The sequence below is a fragment of the Pantherophis guttatus genome, chromosome 3 (assembly GCF_059756535.1).
Source record: "Pantherophis guttatus breed Tessera chromosome 3, ASM5975653v1, whole genome shotgun sequence".
NCBI lineage: Eukaryota > Metazoa > Chordata > Lepidosauria > Squamata > Colubridae > Pantherophis > Pantherophis guttatus.
The window spans coordinates 54,324,515-54,345,672 of record NC_142065.1 but is presented as its reverse complement, the minus strand read 5'-3'; the positions used below and the strand labels follow the sequence as shown (position 1 = coordinate 54,345,672).

Here is a 21,158-nt window from a genome sequence, read left to right as displayed (position 1 = left end):
ACTTTGCCAACACCTATGATAAAAACTAAACAAGCAGCAATTAAAATAACCATATTAACAACAATCAAGAGCCTGTGCCCAGGAATGCAAGCATATCTTCAGGACTTGCAAATGGCCAGTAGGGAATGGTGCTGCAGAAAGCTGATAGGTTTTTTATTTTTTATTTTACTTAAAACTTCATAAACAGAAACAGGGTAAAGAAGTTTGGTTTAACCATTCAAAGATGGCTACAAAGATGATTTGGAATCACTCTACCTATAGGTTACTCTTTACTCCTTGTTTTTTCTTATTTAGCTAAGGAAGATATGATCAATTAGCAATTTATTTCGTCGATAAGGAAATCTGGTTGTGTAATTTAAAAGAACAAGGCTCAGTTGTTATAAATGTATTCCTACATGCAAATCATGAGATAGTCACACCAAATGCATAATTTAACACTGGGTCATTTTTACCACTCATTTCCCGGCATCTTACTCTTAATATCATAAACTCATGTGATAGTATTGTGAAGGAAAATTGCCCAATAAGCACAAGGGAACGAAGAGTAATATTCTGCTGGCAATGTTTTATGAGCAGATTGTTGCAAGAGAATGACTATTAAAAAGAAGAGAAGTGAGGCAGCTTGAATCTAATCTTAAGTATTTTCTAACGGGGTTGCTATTGTACTTCCTGTCAAGGATACTTCTATCTAAATAATTGTAGCACAAAAATGTGCTCTACGATCTTAACGTTTCTTCGAAGGTAACACTTTCATTGTTCTGATGAAGCAGCATATATAGTATTCTTCCAGGTCAACTATTTATCTTGGGGAAAAAAGTGATACTAAATGGCCTTACATTAGCCTCTATTATTATGCACCCCACTACAATATTGCTATGAGGATAAAAGTATATTTACTTCCATACAGTACATGATCCTGAGCTCTTCAAGGGATATGACTTAAGCCAGAATTCCCCACAGGTTGGGGAATTGCAGAATAGTGAATTCTGAACTCGCATAATACCAAGATGAAATTAAACGTACCCCATCATAATTTTCCATGAAGTCTGTGTAATTTTTTTAAAATTGCTAGTTTAAATTAGGGTTTAATCTCTGTGCTTCTTTTCACAGTAATGGTCCTCAGCATTAGCTTTTGCAGATCTCCCAACCCATTCCACCATCTATTTTGAAGAGATCATCACTGCATCAATGGCACAACTCACTGAAAATGTTATTAGTTGCATGGTAATCTTCAGTCCACTAATTTTCCAGTTAGTTTGTAATTGCTGTGTTTAAGAATAGCCTTCAAGAGGGCTTTAAGATGCTTCTGTAAATGCTGTAGCAAGTAACATGCTTACCATTTTTGAATGATCTCAGGAACATCTGTAAATGACTGTTATTACATTGGTGACACACTCTTCTATTATTGGGCTATGGCTTTCAGAATAGGGACATTTAGAGGGGCCATTGATTCTTGCAGCCCGGCCTTATCATCGACCACCTCATCAATTTTTGACTGTGAAAAGATACTAAATCAAGGAAATATTTGTGAAGGATAGAATCTTAAATGGATCCTTTAGATTTTAGAACTTTGAAAAGATAACTTTGAGGTAGCCAGGATGTTCTGAATAATGAATCTGATTTGGAAATACTGTTATCTTCTCCAAGTGAGGATAATTGGAGCAGGGGACAAAAGATTAAAAGTGTAAAAAGACTATATTATACTGTATTAATAGGTATTCCATCCCCAGATTTGTAGTTAAGACACAGATTAATACATTCTTAAAACAATAATTGATCTTTTCCCAAGGATTGGCAGATGGCATCCACTTAATGAAAACGCTCCAGCAAGCCAGACCATTATTTTCATCCTCACCCCAACCATTTGAGTGCTACACGCAGATAAGCAGATTCTTTTTGGATAATAGCAATAGCACCTCCACTTAGACTTATATACCGCTTTGCAGTGCTTTACTCTTTCCAAGCGGTTTACGGTCAGCATATTGCTCCCAACAATCTGGGTCATTTTACTGACCTCGGAAGGAGGGAAGGCTGAGTCAACCTTGAGCCTGGTGAGAATCGAACTGCCAAACCGCAGGCAGCCAGTCGTCAGCAGAAGTAGTACTGCATTCTAATCACTGTGCCTCCTCATAATGTCTTAAGAGTATTGACCTACTTTCCAACTTTCATCATTATGTACAAACATAGTTTAGGACATTGGGCTTGGAAATAGAGGAGTCAGATTGTTCATTCCTTCTGATGCTCTTTCACACTTCTGGATTAGAAATGAAGAAAATGATTCAATGTATTTACTGGTTGAAATATACCATTTTATGAGTGTATTATGAATATGAGTATATCAGGTTTACTTTAATTTCTCCATTTGTCAGTTAGAAATACTTTCACTGATTCATGCTAGAACACGTTAGAGAGAAGTCGGGCAGAAAAATGAAGTGATTGTTTAAAAAATAATCAATGAACTTCCCTTCTATGAAAGTAATTATGTTTCAATTAATTCCAAATTGTGCATGTGTATTCATGTGAGATTATTCCCAGGATTTGACAGCTTGTAAATTTTGGGTTTGCAAGTGATTCACTTTTCAGGAACACACTTTAAGTAAATCAGAATACAGTTTTCAGAGGCTGCTAGTGTTCTTCTAACTTATTATTTTGTTTAATCCATTTTATTTAAATATTTCTCATATGTAATGGAAAATAAAATTAGTAGCCTTTTATATTTCTTCTCTGCTGTTCTCATTTTAGCCAAAGGTCAACAGCCAATCAGCTTTGAGCACACATGAAAGCAGTTCTTCATAGATAAAGGCACATTCATGTGAATTACATTAAAACACAGGGATAAAACAGGAGGTGTGAGAGACTACAAGTCAAAAGTATGTGATAGTGTAACAAACAGGACAACATTACAAAGTAATTCCAAGATACTTTATTGAGCACTGCTGCCTTCCAAATACCTAAACATCACAATTCTACAGAAACACCATTCTTTTTCTTATCAACTCCACCTAAGACAAGAATGGAGAAAAAGGGGGAAATATCTCATCCAGCAACAAAGTTTTTTTTTCTTTATGCTTTCTTGTTACACCATTTGGCCATCTTATTGTTAATTGGAGTTTTCATAAAGCGGCTGGAACTCATGTAAGCAGCAATTTTCTCCAGGGCCTGAGGATGCAGACAAAAGAAATATTTAGGAGACTGAGAGAAGTTGTTGGTAAGCCAAAAGCTCAAGGAGGCATACTCCTACCAACCACCCAATAAACCCACCATCAGGGCAACCACACACATTTCTTCTACACTGAAAAATACATTCTAGATCGGGGTCTCCAACCTTGGCAACTTTAAGACTTGTGGACTTCAAATACTAGAGTTGCTCAGCCAGCTTTGCTTGGTAGCAAACTTTAAAATCCTTGCACTGTTGGTAGTAGACTTTAAAATCCTTGCACTGTTAGCAACCAGTTCATCATAGGAAAATGTATGTCAAATAAAAGTATGGAAGGGAATTTACCACCAAGCCTTCTGGTGCTTGTTTCATATACTAAAGGAACATACCATAAGGATAGTATTTTCCATATATTTCTGCCCATGCCAATTTGGGCCTCAATCTAGCAAACAGATAAATGCTGTGGGTTAATCTGTCAGTTCCTGCCAAAACCCAGTAAACTAAGTCACAAGATCCACAAAGCCAGCAAATTTCATGAAGCCAAAGCTAACCTCAAAACGGGTCAGAAAATCTTGAAGATTCTTGAATTGATCAAGGCACTTGGGTTCAAGCATGCGGTTTTGATCAAGTACATCATACATGAGAAAGTCTACAAATGTGATCTGGGGGGAAAAATAAATAGTGAGTCACCAAAAAGATCAGACCTGCCCAAAGAAACCCAGGTATGGCTATGCATGTACCTTATCCCCGGCAAACCACTTTCTATCTCCCAAAAACTGGGAGAAAAGTTTCAGTTTCCCTGGTAACTGCTCCAAATATCCAGGCTTGAGTTTCTCCTGCAAAACAAGCAAGTAGACAAAATGGAATTGAGAACGTTGCTTGTTTCTACCCAACAGTTATGGAATTTGACATGCTCCATCCAAGAGCCATCAGATGAAGCCAAAATTACTCTTTATGTTCTGATGGCATTACAGCAGTACTGAACTATTTGACAGTACCTTTGGATCACATAAAACGTATTCCTTCCAGTCCAACCACTATAGCAATATGTGCAATGTGAGCAGCAAGTATGACCAGCAAACATAACTCATATCTCTACAGCAATTCTACTGAAAAGTGAACGAAAATTCCTTTGCATTTTAACTTTGAGAGAGCTAGTTGACATGTTTATTATTTGGAGCCTTATGCAAACACACAACACAATTCCCCATTGCAGATATTCACATATTGATTTCAAATATCAGCAGATATCTAAGTTTAACATGGAAGTGTGTGCAGAGATCAACATCATGAACTGGGAGGTTCATATCTGGAGGTTTCACATGTAGACTTTTCCAAATTTGTTAATGCCTGAATACAGGCAATAGCCCTTAAAAAAACCCTCTCCATCTTGATTCCCAGAAAACTGACAGAGATATTGGCAGATGCTTACACATCACTTTTATACACTTGCCACAGGAAACCTTCAAAGACACACCAAGTAAATACGGTTTCTGTGTTATAATTGGATCCAGTCTTTAGTTCGTACACCATTACACGGCAATATTTCTTTATTCCGGTTTACTAGAAAATGGAAATGAAGGTGATTCAACTCACAAAGTCAGGATTGTAGCAAATCATCACCAAGCCCATACGGAAATCCATCACTTGATTCTCCAGCATGTCCACTCTGGTAAGTTCTTCCTCAGTTTTCCCGCCTGCAGATAGTACAGAGAGATGAGAAATATTGGGCATCAGAAACATGTCTTAATCAGCCAGTTCAGCTTCCAAAAGAGCTCAGGTATACTTACAAAGATGGTGCTTGCGTGCGATGTACCTGAGAATAGCATTACTCTGTGTCAATTTGGTCTTGCCATCAATTAAGTATGGAAGCTGGAAAGTAGACAGAATGAACTGCTAAAGAAAAAATCTTTGCTATGTTAGGCTTTCACATGATCGCTCTCTATCTAATAGTCCTTCAGCTATCCTCTTTATCCAAGTCCTCATATGTGAATACCATAGAAAACAGCTTATTGATAAGATATTCTTCCCAACCATTATGCATACAGTTACTTACATTTGGAAAGTCCAGCCCCAATTTTTCTTTTTCATTGATCCATTGACTTTTATCATAATCTGGAGCTGGTAGAATATGGGAGATAGAAAGTTCAGACAGCCAGAAAATTTAAATAAGATATAAACTGCTTACCTTTCACTAGACAAAGCAATCAGTTTTAGGAAATGCCAAAATGCGAATGCTTTTCCTGACCCAGTTATAGCAAGTACCACACCAAATGCTGACAAGTTTACCTCTGCCATTTAATGACTCGTTACATGATAAGCATAGCTTGGCTACCGAATTAATCCAAGTTTTGGAGTTTGTCCATTGCACTGAACCATAAAGTAACTAAATGGACTAGATTTATATAACACATCAAATCACAAAACAAAGATTAACAGAGGTAAGCAAGCCAAGCTTAGCATGCTGTTAACAGCCATTAAGCCTTCAGTTGACCTGGTTAAATATACTGCTCAAAAAAATAAAGGGAACAGAAGCAGAAGACATCCGAGATCTGAATGAATGAAATAGCCTTATTAAATACTTTGTTCTTTACATACAGTAGTTTATACACTGCTCAAACAACTAAAGGGAACACAAAAGTACTGTATGTAATGAACAAAGTATTTAATAAGGCTATTTCATTTATTCAGATCTCGGATGTCTTCTGCTTGTGTTCCCTTTATTTTTTTGAGCAGTGTATACTGTGAGACTTCTGTGGGTCATCTGAATTCTTGGTTTCATATCAAGAATATTTCCCAGAACATCATGTAACATTCTACAAGTTGTTTCAAGGAAACAATTTGGCAAGATCAAGCCACATGAAGAAATCATCCTCCCCAGGTGGATAAATGGAAAACCCCATAAATATTTGGCACAATAAATAGAGTGGTTTATTTCTTAGATTTAGAGGCCCTATTTGAAGAGAATTTGGTGCCAATATAATATGAGGTGGCTACCAGCATGCTCAGAACTGCTGCTGTGGTCATATGACCCCCATGGAATCCCTTTCTCCCTACAAGCTTCCCAGGCTTCCCTATTAACTTGTGGGAAGGTGTCAGAAGAACACTGTAACTGAGGACTGGGGAGGGAGCACCTCAAGCTATCGCAGAATTAACACCAAAATCTCTCCCACATCTTTAATACCTATTTTACTAAAGTTGACCTGAAAGTAACTTGCAAATAAAACTAAGAAATCTTACAGAGCAGTGCATGGGCATAAATATAAAAGAGCAAGGTTAGAGAGAAGGAATGGGAAACAGGTAAGGCCTTCGAGTGCCTTAGTATCCAGGTAGAGAGACCAAGAATCAACAGAGATAAATGAAAATATTCTACTGGATTAGAAACCTGCAATTGTAGTGCTAAAGATTATGTAACATCCTTGACTTGAACTTTCATTAGAAGAACACTATTATACTCCATAAGACTTGCCTAAAGCCAACTCAAGAGCACTGAAATGTGCAATGCTGAACAAAATTATTATGTAATAATTTCTGTGATTTTTGGCAGCAAATAGCTAAAACGATAGGTATATTAGAATCATTTACTGATAGGCACCCAAACATCATTATGAGCCAGAGGTCTCCCTAATGAGATGATAGTCTGGATGAACCTAGTTCTAATGGCAACGTATGCCAAAATAAGTGAGTGGCCTGAGATGATGAATGGCTATAAGGAGCCTGTTGTTATATAAAGGAAAAATATCTTAAGTTAATGGCTTTGGAAAGAGGCCCATAATATTGCACTAAGACCGTGATGGTGAACCTATGGCACGCGTGCCACAGGTGGCACGCATAGCCATATCAGTGGGCATGCCAGTTGAGCTCTGGTGTGCATGCGCATGCTGGCCAGCTGATTTCCCTACCAGAAGAAGGGAAACAGGCTGTTACCTGCCTCCAGAGGAGCTGGGGGTGGGGGAGGCCCATTTTTCTTTCTTACCTGGCTCCAGATCCTCTCTATGAATCTGCGGAAGGCGAAAACAGCCTTTCCCACTCCCTCGGAGGCCCTCAAAGGCCTAAAACGGCCCATTTCCCAATTCCCGGTGGGACAGGAAGTGACTTTTTTGCTGTCCCCAGCCTCCAGAGACTCCTAGAGCCTTTGGAGGGCCTCCGAGGGAACGAGAAAGGCTGTTTTCGCTCTTCCCAGATAAATAGAGAGGATCTGGAACCAGGTAAGAAAGAAAAATGGGCCTACCAGGCCATCATGTGCCAGGAGCCGGGAGGGTGAGAGCGGGGGTTGCGCGCAGGGCAGGGCGCATAGAATTATCGGTGTAGGCATGTGTGCACGCGACCCGCCGCTGCCCCCCCTCTCCTGGCACGCAATGGCAAAAAGGTTATCCATCATTGCACTAAGAGATCATCTGGAAAAGTTCCAATACAACAGTTGTATAACAGCCCAGGCTTCAATGAACAGGTCCATCTAATTATTGTGCGTGCACCACTCTACCTTAGGTAACTTAAGGAATGTTTACATAATTTACTCTGCTTTTCTTCTACTCTAACCGTTTATACATTCGTGTAGAGCAAGAACAATTTCTCACATTCTTGGGAATACTCAAAAGCTAGAAACGAAGTGTGTTTCTTTTGAATGAAGAGTTGAGCTAATATTTACATTCAACAAGTTATATTGACAGAAGAAAACAAGGGGGAGGAGAGGACTTCAGTACAAATGAAACTTGGCAAGTCACACAAACCTTCTCCACAGCTGTAAAACTTATCTTCATAAGGTGTTCCTGTGTATTCAAGCATCAATCGAATGCTATGGGCAAGCTGTAAAGAAAAGAAGCAAACCAGCCATCAGACAGGTGAGGTAATTTTTCACAAGATGCGAAGAGATCTGACGAGAGCCCGTTGAGGTAAACAGGGCCAAGAAATGGACACAGTAGATATTTCAGGAATGCTCTTTATTCTTACTGCGTAGAATGACAGGCACTTTGAAAGCCTCTATCAAGAGTTCCTCACTACTCCATCTCATACCAAGGAAAATCAAGGCAGGGTTATTTCGAGTTTCTTCTCAATTTTTCTTCCTCCTTGGGACTGAACTCCTGACCCCCATTTAGGCTGGATAAGCAAGAGCCACTTGAACAGGAAACTCTGCCACTTAAATCCTGTTCATGGTTCTTTGAGCTCCTTCAATATTTTCCAATGCTTCCAACAAAACTTATTTTTCTTTATCAATATAAAAATTATAGGGGGAACCAAGGGGAGCAATGGTTCAGACAGAGGGTTTATATATCCTCCAATTTCATCAGCACAAATAAGTGAGATTTCTGTTTCAAACATTTTAAAACACATAGTAGTCACCATTTTTCCAGTTCCATTGTATTCACACATAGATGGGGCATGCAACTCTTTTGGGCCAGGAGCCACACTAAATGTCCTTCTTGGGTGGTGGATTTTCTTTTGTGAATAATGGAACAAAAAAAAAAAAGATTTCCTATTGGACTATAACCTGTGATCTTGAAAGGCAGCAGGTAATACGCAGTCTAGAAGGTTCTTTATTCAATTTATTGAACTTACTTATTGTAAGTTCACCCATCTCCTTCCACTTATGACTGTAACCTTGTTGCTGGTATCCTTAAGATTTATATTGACTGTTTCCTAATATGATTTGATTGCTTATTTGTTCCCTATGACTATTATTAAGTGTTGTACCTTAGGATTCTTGACAAAGGTATCTTTTCTTTTATGTACACCAAGATCGAATGCACCTTGTGTGTCTAATCACACTTGGCCAATAAAGAATTCTATTCTATTCTATTGTTCCCACCCCTTTATCTACGGGACAGGAAAAAGAAGAGGGATTCCTCCGGGAATGACCACCTGATTTCATTATGAGAACCAAGTGGGCAGGAGGAAATGTAAAAAAGCCACCTTGAAAATGTTAAATCCGCTTTAACCAGGGGTGAAATCCAGCAGGTTCTGACAGGTTGTGGAGAACTGGTAGTGGAAATTTTGAGTAGTTCGGTTCAAATACCACCTCTGGCTGGCCCCAGAGTGGGGTGGGAATGGAGATTTTGCAATATCCTTCCCCCAGGAGAGGAGGGAATGGTGATTTTGAAGTATCCTTCCCCTGGAGCGGGGTGGGAATGGAGATTTTGCAATATCCTTCCCCTTGTCATGACCACCAAGCCACGGCCACAGAACCGGTAGGGAAGAAATTTGGATTTCACCCCTGGCTTTAACCGTGAACCATCGCTTCCCCTCCGCACCGCAATTCCGGCAACGTTTATTTAGATCCAACTGCCAATTTTATTCAATAGGTCGGGTTCACCCCCTCTCCTCCCCCCGAGACAAAGAAGGGGCCCCGCTGGAAGAGAAAAAAAAAACCTCGTTTCGGGCAGCGAGCTCACTCGGTCTGCAGGCGCAGGAGACCGAAGCAGGCCTCCCCCTCCCCCAGTGAAACAAATGCCCGCCTGTAAGACAAACCCAGCTGGTCTTGCAAAGCAGCCAGGCTTTCAATGCCCCCGCCGGGAACCGGAGAAAGGTCAGGAGAAGCCCGCGGAAACGCCGCCTCTCCTTCCATTCGCCCGCAGGCAGAGAAAGGCCTTACTGGGGCGCGGGAATCTCGCCGTCTTTTCAAACGGCGCCCTGCAGGAGAGGCGGCCGCTTTCCCTGCACGCCTCGGCTCCAACCTGGAGCCCCGCCGGTGGCAGCAGCGAGAGAAGAGAGCAGCAGGTCCTGCACGGCAAGCGGGGAAAGCAAAGCCAGCTCGGTCTTTGGTTTTTTGCCCGAGCAACTCACCCCTCTAATGTCCCAGTAGCCCAGAATCATCGGCATGGCGCTGGCGGCTCCTCGGCTCCCTTGCTAACGCTGCGGACTCTTCGCTTCGCGGGAAACGGGGCTCTGCAACCTAAGGAGGTAGACTCCGTCTGGGAGGGGCTTCAGAAACGAATCAAGCGCCGCCTCGATTGCCAAACCAGGCAGCGGGGGTGGGTGGGGGGGTGAGGTGTGCCGGCAGCCCAATGCCAGAAGCGTCCATTGCAACATGCAGCTGCTCTTTCGGCCCCTTCGGAAGGGCGCCTTTTTGCTGAGTTTGGGATTTGAGTTTGGCTGGGATTGGAACGGCTCTTCTGAAAAGTTGCCCTCTTAAGTCCCCTTAGATCCGCCATCGGTAGAGGCCCTTTTTTGCAGGCCTGCTGGTTGTGCCGTAGAGCTGAATGAGAAATAGCGCCAACCGCTTCTAACATTCCCGAAGCTGTTAATGATTGCTTAACGCCACGTCCAAGTGCGGGGACCGAGAAGAACTTAGAGCGGGGGTGAATTCGGTACGAAACTCAGAGCAAGCGATTGGCGCCCGCGCTTTGGGTCTAGTCAAAGGTGAGACCGGGATCCGCAGAAGTGGCCGTCCAATCTTCCCTCTCCCTAAACCAGGGGTGAATTCCAGCAGGGTCTGACAGGTTCTGGAGAACCGGTAGCGTACATTTGAGCAGTTGGGAGAACCTGTAGCAGAAATTTTGAGTAGTTCAGAGAACCGGCAAATACCACCTCTGGCTGGCCCCAGAGTGGGGTGGGAATGGAGATTTTGCAGTATCCTTCCCCTGTCACGCCCACAGAACCGGTAGTAAAAAAAATTGGATTTCACCACTTCCTTAAACAGATTTGCTTTATGTTATTTTAACCGTGATTTGTGGCTGAAAATAGCAAAGGCTGAAAGCAGAAAAGTATGGTCCAAAGCCTAACTGAATCATAGGTTTTGAAATTTGTCTGCAGTTACGATAGTGTGACTGTGATCTAATACAAAGTACAAAGTAGAATATTTGTAGCTCAGGGTTGACATAAAGGGTCCTTGGTGCTCTCCGAGCTTGCTTGTTTTCTTGCAGGCATTTATTTCATTACCCCAAACTAGGTAACATCATCAGTGCTACCTAGTTTGGGTAATGAAACCTCTGCAAGAAAACAAGCAAATTCAGAGAGCACCAAGCACCCCTCATGGTCTGATTTAAATACCATCCATGTTTACAGTATGTATATTTGGTGCCATGGCAGTCTAGTGGTGAAGATGCTCAACTCCCACTTGAGAGTTCAATCAGTTGAGAGTTCAATCCTAGGTAGCAGCAGATGTTTCTCTACTTAGGTGCTAAGAAAAAATGATACGCTGTGAAGGCCACATAGGATCAGGAAGGGCATCCAGCCAAGAAATGCTTACCTCCATCCACTTGCCCTGACTCTATCCCGAATTTAATAGACTACAGGGTTATAAAAAGGGAGTATATCTTTAATGCAACATTAAAAATAAAGAAGCAGAACTTCAATTGCACCATTGAGAAAAGGAAAGGAAAAAAGAAAGGAAAGAAAGAAAGAAAACCAAAAATGATTTTAACTGTGACAATTCTAGAAGACAACATAGGAAAAAATATCTTAAATTAGAAGAAATAATTGTTTGGGGTTGGGAGGAGGGGGAAGTGGGGGAGATACTTTCTGCTAAATTAAATCTTAAACTGCTGGTAAACTCTATAAATCATATTCAACTATGCATCTAATTTACCATGGTAGTCCCAGCATCAGAAGCAGATGCTGTATCCCAAACAGCTTTATAACATACGCTCCCCAAAAAGTGTGTAGTTCTTCTTTTCACAGTAATGGTACTCAGCATTAGCTTTTGCAGATCTCCCAACCCATTCCATCATCTATTTTGAAGAGATCATCACTGCATCAATGGCACAACTCACTGAAAATGTTATTAGTTGCATGGTAATCTTCAGTCCACTAATTTTCCAGTTAGTTTGTAATTGCTGTGTTTAAGAATAGCCTTCAAGAGGGCTTTAAGATACTTCTGTAAATGCTGTAGCAAGTAACATGCTTACCATTTTTGAATGATCTCAGGAACATCTGTAAATGACTGTTATTACAGTGGTGACACACTCTTCTATTATTGGGCTATGGCTTTCAGAATAGGGACATTTAGAGGGGCCATTGATTCTTGCAGCCCGGCCTTATCATCGACCACCTCATCTATATTTGACTGTGAAAAGATACTAAATCAAGGAAATATTTGTGAAGGATAGAATCTTAAATGGATCCTTTAGATTTTAGAACTTTGAAAAGATAACTTTGAGGTAGCCAGGATGTTCTGAATAATGAATCCGATTTGGAAATACTCTGTCTTCTCCAAGTGAGGATAATTGGAGCAGGGGACAAAAGATTAAAAGTGTAAAAAGACTATATTATACTGTATTAATAGGTATTCCATCCCCAAATTTGTAGTTAAGACACAGATTAATATATTCTGAAAACAATAATTGATCTTTTCCCAAGGATTGGCAGATTATCCACTTAATGAAAAGGCTCCAGCAGACCTCGGAAGGAAGGCTGAATCAACCTTGAGCCTGATGAGAATCGAACTGCCAAACTGCAGGCAGCCAGCCGTCAGAAGTAGTACTGCATTCTAACCACTGTGCCTCCTCATAATGTCTTAAGACTATTCACCTACTTTCCAACTTTCATCATTATGTACAAACATAGTTTAGGACAAGTGCATTTTGCTTGGAAATAGAAGAGTCAGATTGTTCATTCCTTCTGATGCTTTCACACTTCTGGATTAGAAATGAAGATGATGATTCAATGTATTTACTGGTTGAAATATACCATTTTATGAGTGTATTATGAATATGAGTATATCAAGTTTACTTTAATTTCTCCATTTGTCAGTTTAGAAGTATTTTCACTGATTCATGCTAGAACATGTTAGAGAGAAGTTGGGCAGAAAAATGAAGTGATTGTTTAAAAAATAATCAATGAACTTCCCTTCTATGAAAGTAATTATGGTTCGATTAATTCCAAATTGTGCATGTGTATTCATGTGAAATTATTCCCAGGATTTGACAGCTTGTAAATTTTGGGTTTGCAAAAAATATTGGACAGTTGACTTCATGATTCAATTTTCAGGAACACACTTTAAGTAAATCAGAATACAGTTTTCAGAGGCTGCTAGTGTTCTTCTAACTTATTATTTTGTTTAATCCATCTTATTTAAATATTTCTCATATGTAATGGAAAATAAAATTAGTAGCCTTTTATATTTCTTCTCTGCTGTTCTCATTTTAGCCAAAGGTCAACAGCCAATCAGCTTTGAGCACAGCATGAAGCACTTCTTCACAAAGGCACATTCATGTGAATTACATTAAAACACAGGGATAAAACAGGAGGTGTGAGAGACTACCAGAGACTATTCATATGATAGTGTAACAAACAGGACAACATTACAAAGTAATTCCAAGATACTTTATTGAGCACCGCTGCCTTCCAAATACCTAAATGTCACAATTCTACAGAAACGCCATTCTTTTTCTTATCAACTCCACCCAAGAGAAGAACGGGGAAAAAGGGGGAGATATCTCATCCAGCAACCAAGTTTTTTTTTTCTTTATGCTTTCTTGTTACCCCATTTGGCCATCTTATTGTTAATTGGAGTTTTCATAAAGCGGCTGGAACTCATGTAAGCAGCAATTTTCTCCAGGGCCTGAGGATGCAGACAAAAGAAATATTTAGGAGACTGAGAGAAGTTGTTAGTAAGCCAAAAGCTCAAGGAGGCATACTCCTACCAACCACCCAATAAACCCACCATCAGGGCAACCACACACATTTCTTCTGCACTAAAAAATACATTCTAGATCGGGGTCTCCAACCTTGGCAACTTTAAGACTTGTGGACTTCAAATACTAAAGTTGCTCAGCCAACAAAGCCACAAGTCTTAAAGTTGCCAAGCTTGGAGATCCCTGTTCTAGATGAAACCATATTAATGGAGTACCCTCCACATACCTTTTCCCTTCAAACTCTGCTGCCATGCCTAGTTGGGAAAGATGATGGGGATGAAGTCTAAAACCCAGTTAGGGCAGGGGTCCCCAGCCCCCGGGGCCACAGAAGCGGAGGATGAGCACGAGCGCATCCCCACTTGTGCGAGCAGAGGTTGAGCATGCACACCTGCATGCCAAATGGAGCTGCACACATCCCTTCTCCCCTGCCCCCACAAAGCCAGAAAGCTTGGGGAACTCTGAGTTAGCAAATGGCTGCTAGATTTAGTGCCAACTATATTTTGCTTTCCACTCAGAATTGGAGGGGAAACTTTCAGGTTTTTATAGTTACTCATTATTTTAAATCCAGTCTTGGGGAGGGGCTTGGGGGCAGCTAAAAGAAAAGCTGCATTTACACAGTCAGTAGATTTCCCACCTGCACCTTCTGAAATCATTCAATTATGGTAATCTGTTTTACTTTACATGTATACCAATTACAAGTTTACCACTTGGTAGTAGACTTTAAAATCCTTGCACTCTTAGCAACCAGTTCATAGGAAAATGTACGTCAAATAAAAGTATGGAAGGGAATTTACCACCAAGCCTTCTGGTGCTTGTTTCATATACTAAAGGGACAGTAGTCCATAATATAAGGATAGTATTTTTCATATATTTCTGCCCATGCCAATTTGGGCCTCAATCTAGCCAACAGATAAATACTGTGGGTTAATCTGTCAGTTCCTGCCAAAACCCAGTAAACTAAGTCACAAGATCCACAAAGCCAGCAAATTTCATGAAGCCAAAGCTAACCTCAAAACGGGTCAGAAAATCTTGAAGATTCTTGAATTGATCAAGGCACTTGGGTTCAAGCATGCGGTTTTGATCAAGTACATCATACACGAGAAAGTCTACAAATGTGATCTGGGGGGAAAAAATCAATAGTGAGTCACCAAAAAGATCAGACCTGCCCAAAGATACCCAGGTATGGTTATGCATATACCTTATCCCCAGCAAACCACTTTCTATCTCCCAAAAACTGGGAGAAAAGTTTCAGTTTCCCTGGTAACTGCTCCAAATATCCAGGTTTGAGTTTCTCCTGCAAAAAAAGCAAGTAGACAAAACGGAATTGAAAACATTGCTTGTTTCTACCCAACAGTTATGGAATTTGAAATGCTCCATGCAAGAGTCATCAGAGGATGCCAAAGTTACTCCTTATGTTCTGATGGCATTACAGCAATACTGAATTATTTGACAGTACCTTTGGATCACATAAAATGTATTCCTTCCAGTCCAACCACTATAGCAATATGTGCAATGTGAGCAGCAAGTATGAACAGCAAACATAACTCATATCTCTACAGCAATTTTACTGAAAAGTGAATGAAAATTCCTTTGCATTTTAACTTTGAGAGAGCTAGTTGACATGTTTACTATTTGGAGCATTATGCAAACACACAACACAATTCCCCATTGCAGATATTCACATATTGATTTCAAATATCAGCAGGTATCTAAGTTTAACATGGAAGTGTGTGCAGAGATCAACATCATGAACTGGGAGGTTCATATCTGGAGGTTTCACATGTAGACTTTTCCAAATTTGTTAATGCCTGAATACAGGCAATAGCCCTTAAAAAAACCCTCGCCATCTTGATTTCCAGAAAACTGACAGAGATATTGGCAGATGCTTACACATCACTTTTATACACTTGCCACAGGAAACCTTCAAAGACACACCGAGTAAATATGTTTTCTGTGTTATAATTGGATCCAGTCTTTAGTTTGTACAGCATTACACGGCAACATTTCTTTATTCCGGTTTACTAGAAAATGGAAATGAAGGTGACTCAACTCACAAAGTCAGGATTGTAGCAAATCATCCCCAAGCCCATACGGAAATCCATCACTTGATTCTCCAGCATGTCCACTCTGGTAAGTTCTTCCTCAGTTTTGCCGCCTGCAGATAGTATAGAGAGATGAGAAATACTGGGCACCAGAAACATGTCTTAATCAGCCAGTTCAGCTTCCAAAAGAGCTCAGGTATACTTACAAAGATGGTGCTTGCGTGCGATGTACCTGAGAATAGCATTACTCTGTGTCAATTTGATCTTGCCATCAATTAAGTATGGAAGCTGGAAAGTAGACAGAATGAACTGCTAAAGAAAAAATCTTTGCTATGTTAGGCTTTCACATGATCGCTCTCTATCTAATAGTCCTTCAGCTATCCTCTGTATCCAAGTCCTCATATGTGAATACCATAGAAAACAGCATATTGAGAAGATATTCTTCCCAACCATTATGCATACAGTTACTTACATTTGGAAAGTCCAGCCCCAATTTTTCTTTTTCATTGATCCATTGACTTTTATCATAATCTGGAGCTGGTAGAATATGGGAGATAGAAAGTTCAGACAGCCAGAAAATTTAAATAAGATATAAACTGCTTACCTTTCACTAGACAAAGCAATGAATTTTAGGAAATGCCAAAATGCGAATGCTTTTCCTGACCCAGTTATAGCAAGTACCACACCAAATGCTGACAAGTTTACCTCTGCCATTTAATGACTCGTTACATGATAAGCATAGCTTGGCTACCGAATTAATCCAAGTTTTGGAGTTTGTCCATTGCACTGAACCATAAAGTAACTAAATGGACTAGATTTATATAACACATCAAATCACAAAACAAAGATTAACAGAGGTAAGCAAGCCAAGCTTAGCATGCTGTTAACAGCCATTAAGCCTTCAGTTGACCTGGTTAAATATACTGCTCAAAAAAATAAAGGGAACACAAGCAGAAGACATCCGAGATCTGAATGAATGAAATAGCCTTATTAAATACTTTGTTCTTTACATACAGTAGTTTATACACTGCTCAAACAACTAAAGGGAACACAAAAGTACTGTATGTAATGAACAAAGTATTTAATAAGGCTATTTCATTTATTCAGATCTCGGATGTCTTCTGCTTGTGTTCCCTTTATTTTTTTGAGCAGTGTATATTGTGAGACTTCTGTGGGTCATCTGAATTCTTGGTTTCATATCAAGAATATTCCCCAGAACATCATGTAACATTCTACAAGTTGTTTCAAGGAAACAATTTGGCAAGATCAAGCCACATGAAGAAATCATCCTCCCCAGGTGGATAAATGGAAAACCCCATAAATATTTGGCACAATAAATAGAGTGGTTTATTTCTTAGATTTAGAGGCCCTATTTGAAGAGAATTTGGTGCCAATATAATATGAGGTGGCTACCAGCATGCTCAGAACTGCTGCTGTGGTCATATGACCCCCATGGAATCCCTTTCTCCCTACAAGCTTCCCAGGCTTCCCTATTAACTTGTGGGAAGGTGTCAGAAGAACACTGTAAATGAGGACTGGGGAGGGAGCACCTCAAGCTATCGCAGAATTAACACCAAAATCTCTCCCACATCTTTAATACCTATTTTACTAAAGTTGACCTGAAAGTAACTTGCAAATAAAATGAAGAAATCTTACAGAGCAGTGCATGGGCATAAATATAAAAGAGCAAGGTTAGAGAGAAGGAATGGGAAACAGGTAAGGCCTTCGAGTGCCTTAGTATCCAGGTAGAGAGACCAAGAATCAACAGAGATAAATGAACATATTCTACTGGATTAGAAACCTGCAATTGTAGTGCTAAAGATTATGTAACATCCTTGACTTGAACTTTCATTAGAAGAACACTATTATACGCCATAGGACTTGCCTAAAGCCAACTCAAGAGCACTGAAATGTGCAATGCTGAACAAAATTATTATGTAATAATTTCTGCGATTTTTGGCAGCAAATAGCTAAAACGATAGGTACATTAGAATCATTTACTGATAGGCACCCAAACATCATTATGAGCCAGAGGTCTCCCTAATGAGATGATAGTCTGGATGAACCTAGTTCTAAGGGCAACGTATGCCAAAATAAGTGAGCGGCCTGAGATGATGAATGGCTATAAGGAGCCTGTTGTTATATAAAGGAACAATATCTTAAGATAATGGCTTTGGAAAGAGGCCCATAATATTGCACTAAGACCAGGATGGTGAACCTATGGTACGCGTGCCACAGGTGGCACGCATAGCCATATCAGTGGGCATGCCAGTTGAGCTCTGGTGCGCATGCGCATGCTGGCCAGCTGATTTTCGGGCCTTCTGGGCCCACCAGAAGTAGGGAAACAGGCTGTTTCCTGCCTCCGGAGGGGCTGGGGGTGGGGGAGGTCTGTTATTCTTTCTTACCTGGCTCCAGATTCTCTCTATGCATCTGCGGAGGGCGAAAGCAGCCTTTCCCACTCCCTCGGAGGCCCTCCAAAGGCCTAAAATGGCCAATTTCCCAATTCCCAGTGGGACAGGAAGTGACTTTTTTGCTGTCCCCAGCCTCCAGAGACTCCTAGAGCCTTTGGATTGCCTCCCAGGGAATGAGAAAGGCTGTTTTCGCTCTTCCCAGATAAATAGAGATCTGGAACCAGGTAACAAAGAAAAATGGGCCTACCAGGCCATCACGTGCCAGGAGCAAGGGGGTGAGGGGGGGGTTGCGCGGAAGGCAGGGCGCATAGAATTATCGGTGTAGGCACGTGTGGAAAAGTTCCAATACAACAGTTGTATAACAGCCCAGCCTTCAATGAACACCTCCATCTAATTATTGTGCGCACACCACTCTACTTTAGGTAACTTAAGGAATGTTTATATAATTTACTCTGCTTTTCTTCTAACCATTTATGCATTCATGTAGAGCAAGAACACATTTCCCACATTCTTAGGAATACTCAAAAGCTAGAAACGAAGAATGAAGAGTTGAGCTAATATTTACATTCAACAAGTTATATTGACAGAAGAAAACAAGGGGGAGGAGAGGACTTCAGTACAAATGAAACTTGGCAAGTCACACAAACCTTCTCCACAGCTGTAAAACTTATCTTCATAAGGTGTTCCTGTGTATTCAAGCATCAATCGAATGCTATGGGCAAGCTGTAAAGAAAAGAAGCAAACCAGCCATCAGACAGGTGGGGTAATTTTTCACAAGATGCGAAGAGATCTGATGAGAGCCCGTTGAGGTAAACAGGGCCAAGAAATGGACACAGTAGATATTTCAGGAATGCTCTTTATTCTTACTGGGTAGAATGACAGGCACTTTGAAAGCCTCTATCAAGAGTTCCTCACTACTCCATCTCATACCAAGGAAAATCAAGGCAGGGTTATTTCAAGTTTCTTCTCAATTTTTCTTCCTCCCTGGGACTGAACTCCTGACCCCCATTTAGGCTGGATAAGCAAGAGCCACTTGAACAGGAAACTCTGCCACTTAAATCCTGTTCATGGTTCTTTGAGCTCCTTCAATATTTTCCAATGCTTCCAACAAAACTTATTTTTCTTTATCAATATAAAAATTATAGGGGGAACCAAGGGGAGCAATGGTTCAGACAGAGGGTTTATATATCCTCCAATTTCATCAGCACAAATAAGTGAGATTTCTGTTCCAAACATTTTAAAACACATAGTAGTCACCGTTTTTCCAATTCCATTGTATTCACACATAGATGGGGCATGCAACTCTTTTGGGCCAGGAGCCACACTAAATGTCCTTCTTGGGTGGTGGATTTTCTTTTGTGAATAATGGAACAAAAAAAAAAAAGGATTTCCTACTGGACTATAAGCTGTGATCTTGAAAGGCAGCAGGTAATACGCAGTCTAGAAGGTTCTTTATTCAATTTATTGAACTTACTTATTGTAAGTTCACCCATTTCCTTCCACTTATGACTGTAACCTTGTTGCCTGTATCCTTAAGATTTATATTGACTGTTTCCTATTATGATTTGATTGCTTATTTGTTCCCTATGACTATCATTAAGTATTGTACCTTAGGATTCTTGACAAACATATCTTTTCTCCAAGATCGTATGCACCTTGTGTGTCTAATCACACTTGGCCAATAAAGAATTCTATTCTAACGTTCCCACCCCTTTATCTACGGGACAGGAAAAAGAAGAGGGATTCCTCCGGGAATGACCACCTGATTTCATTATGAGAACCAAGTGGGCAGGAGGAAATGTAAAAAAGCCACCTTGAAAATGTTAAATCCGCTTTAACCAGGGGTGAAATCCAGCAGGTTCTGACAGGTTGTGGAGAACCGGTAGTGGAAATTTTGAGTAGGTCGGAGAACCGACAAATACCACTCTGGCTGGTCCCAGAGTGGGGTGGGAATGGAGATTTTGCAATATCCTTCCCCTGCCATGACCACCAAGCCACGGCCACAGAACCGGTAGGGAAGAAATTTGGATTTCACCCGTGGCTTTAACCGTGAACCATCGCTTCCCCTCCGCACCGCAATTCCGGCAACGTTTATTTAGATCCAACTGCCAATTTTATTCAATAGGTCGGGTTCACCCCCTCTCCTCTCCCGGAGACAAAGAAGGGGCCCCGCTGGAAGAGGAAAAAAAAACCTCGTTTCGGGCAGCGAGCTCACTCGGTCTGCAGGCGCAGGAGACCGAAGCAGGCCTCCCCCTCCCCCAGTGAAACAAATGCCCGCCTGTAAGACAAACCCAGCTGGTCTTGCAAAGCAGCCAGGCTTTCAATGGCCCCGCCGGGAACCGGAGAAAGGTCAGGAGAAGCCCGCGGAAACGCCGCCTCTCCTTCCATTCGCCCGCAGGCAGAGAAAGGCCTTACTGGGGCGCGGGAATCTCGCCGTCTTTTCAAACGGCGCCCTGCAGGAGAGGCGGCCGCTTTCCCTGCACGCCTCGGCTCCAACCTGGAGCCCCGCCGGTGGCAGCAGCGAGAGAAGAGAGCAGCAGGTCCTGCACGGCAAGCGGGGAAAGCAAAGCCAGCTCGGTCTTTGGTTTTTTGCCCGAGCAACTCACCCCTCTAATGTCCCAGTAGCCCAGAATCATCGGCATGGCGCTGGCGGCTCCTCGGCTCCCTTGCTAACGCTGCGGACTCTTCGCTTCGCGGGAAACGGGGCTCTGCAACCTAAGGAGGTAGACTCCGTCTGGGAGGGGCTTCAGAAACGAATCAAGCGCCGCCTCGATTGCCAAACCAGGCAGCGGGGGTGGGTGGGGGGGTGAGGTGTGCCGGCAGCCCAATGCCAGAAGCGTCCATTGCAACATGCAGCTGCTCTTTCGGCCCCTTCGGAAGGGCGCCTTTTTGCTGAGTTTGGGATTTGAGTTTGGCTGGGATTGGAACGGCTCTTCGGAAAAGTTGCCCTCTTAAGTCCCCTTAGATCCGCCATCGG

At 41.5% G+C, this 21,158-nt stretch overlaps 3 protein-coding genes across 3 annotated transcripts in view; 1 reads left to right on the top strand and 2 right to left on the bottom strand.

The window, feature by feature from the left end:
• The window catches only part of EPS8L3 (EPS8 signaling adaptor L3), a 36,391-nt gene extending 33,677 nt beyond the window's left edge, over positions 1–2,714 (top strand). The window contains exon 20 of the mRNA XM_034414785.3: positions 1,111–2,714. The gene's annotated coding sequence lies outside the window, so the exon portion shown is untranslated. The remainder of the gene's footprint in view (positions 1–1,110) is intronic.
• Positions 2,715–2,908: 194 nt separating this feature from the next.
• LOC148114590 (glutathione S-transferase Mu 1-like) lies at positions 2,909–10,011 on the bottom strand. Its single transcript, XM_087889603.1, has 8 exons — positions 9,938–10,011; positions 7,888–7,963; positions 5,214–5,278; positions 4,948–5,029; positions 4,754–4,854; positions 3,898–3,993; positions 3,709–3,819; positions 2,909–3,159 (listed from the first exon to the last, which is right to left on the bottom strand). Exons 1-8 carry the CDS (start codon positions 9,971–9,973, stop codon positions 3,064–3,066), a joined length of 663 nt encoding a protein of 220 aa, XP_087745729.1. The 5' UTR covers positions 9,974–10,011; the 3' UTR covers positions 2,909–3,063.
• Positions 10,012–13,403: 3,392 nt separating this feature from the next.
• On the bottom strand, positions 13,404–20,927 carry LOC117658833 (glutathione S-transferase Mu 1-like). Its single transcript, XM_087889606.1, has 8 exons — positions 20,788–20,927; positions 18,829–18,904; positions 16,243–16,307; positions 15,977–16,058; positions 15,783–15,883; positions 14,927–15,022; positions 14,737–14,847; positions 13,404–13,655 (listed from the first exon to the last, which is right to left on the bottom strand). The coding sequence occupies exons 1-8, from the start codon at positions 20,821–20,823 to the stop codon at positions 13,560–13,562; spliced, it is 663 nt and encodes a 220-aa protein (XP_087745732.1). The 5' UTR covers positions 20,824–20,927; the 3' UTR covers positions 13,404–13,559.
• Between the last annotated feature and the right edge of the window lie 231 nt (positions 20,928–21,158).

Excerpts from the sequence above, each read along its gene's own strand:
- LOC148114590 (XM_087889603.1), bottom strand. The coding sequence starts at position 9,973 with ATGCCGATGATTCTGGGCTACTGGGACATTAGAGGG. Across the intron at positions 5,030-5,213 it reads TGGGGCTGGACTTTCCAAAT|CTTCCATACTTAATTGATGG; the intron begins GTAAGTAACTGT and ends TCTACTTTCCAG. Across the intron at positions 3,160-3,708 it reads ATTTTCTGACCCGTTTTGAG|GCCCTGGAGAAAATTGCTGC; the intron begins GTTAGCTTTGGC and ends CTGCATCCTCAG.
- LOC117658833 (XM_087889606.1), bottom strand. The coding sequence starts at position 20,823 with ATGCCGATGATTCTGGGCTACTGGGACATTAGAGGG. Across the intron at positions 15,023-15,782 it reads TTTGCTACAATCCTGACTTT|GAGAAACTCAAACCTGGATA; the intron begins GTGAGTTGAGTC and ends CTTTTTTTGCAG. Across the intron at positions 14,848-14,926 it reads AGTGGTTTGCTGGGGATAAG|ATCACATTTGTAGACTTTCT; the intron begins GTATATGCATAA and ends TTTTCCCCCCAG.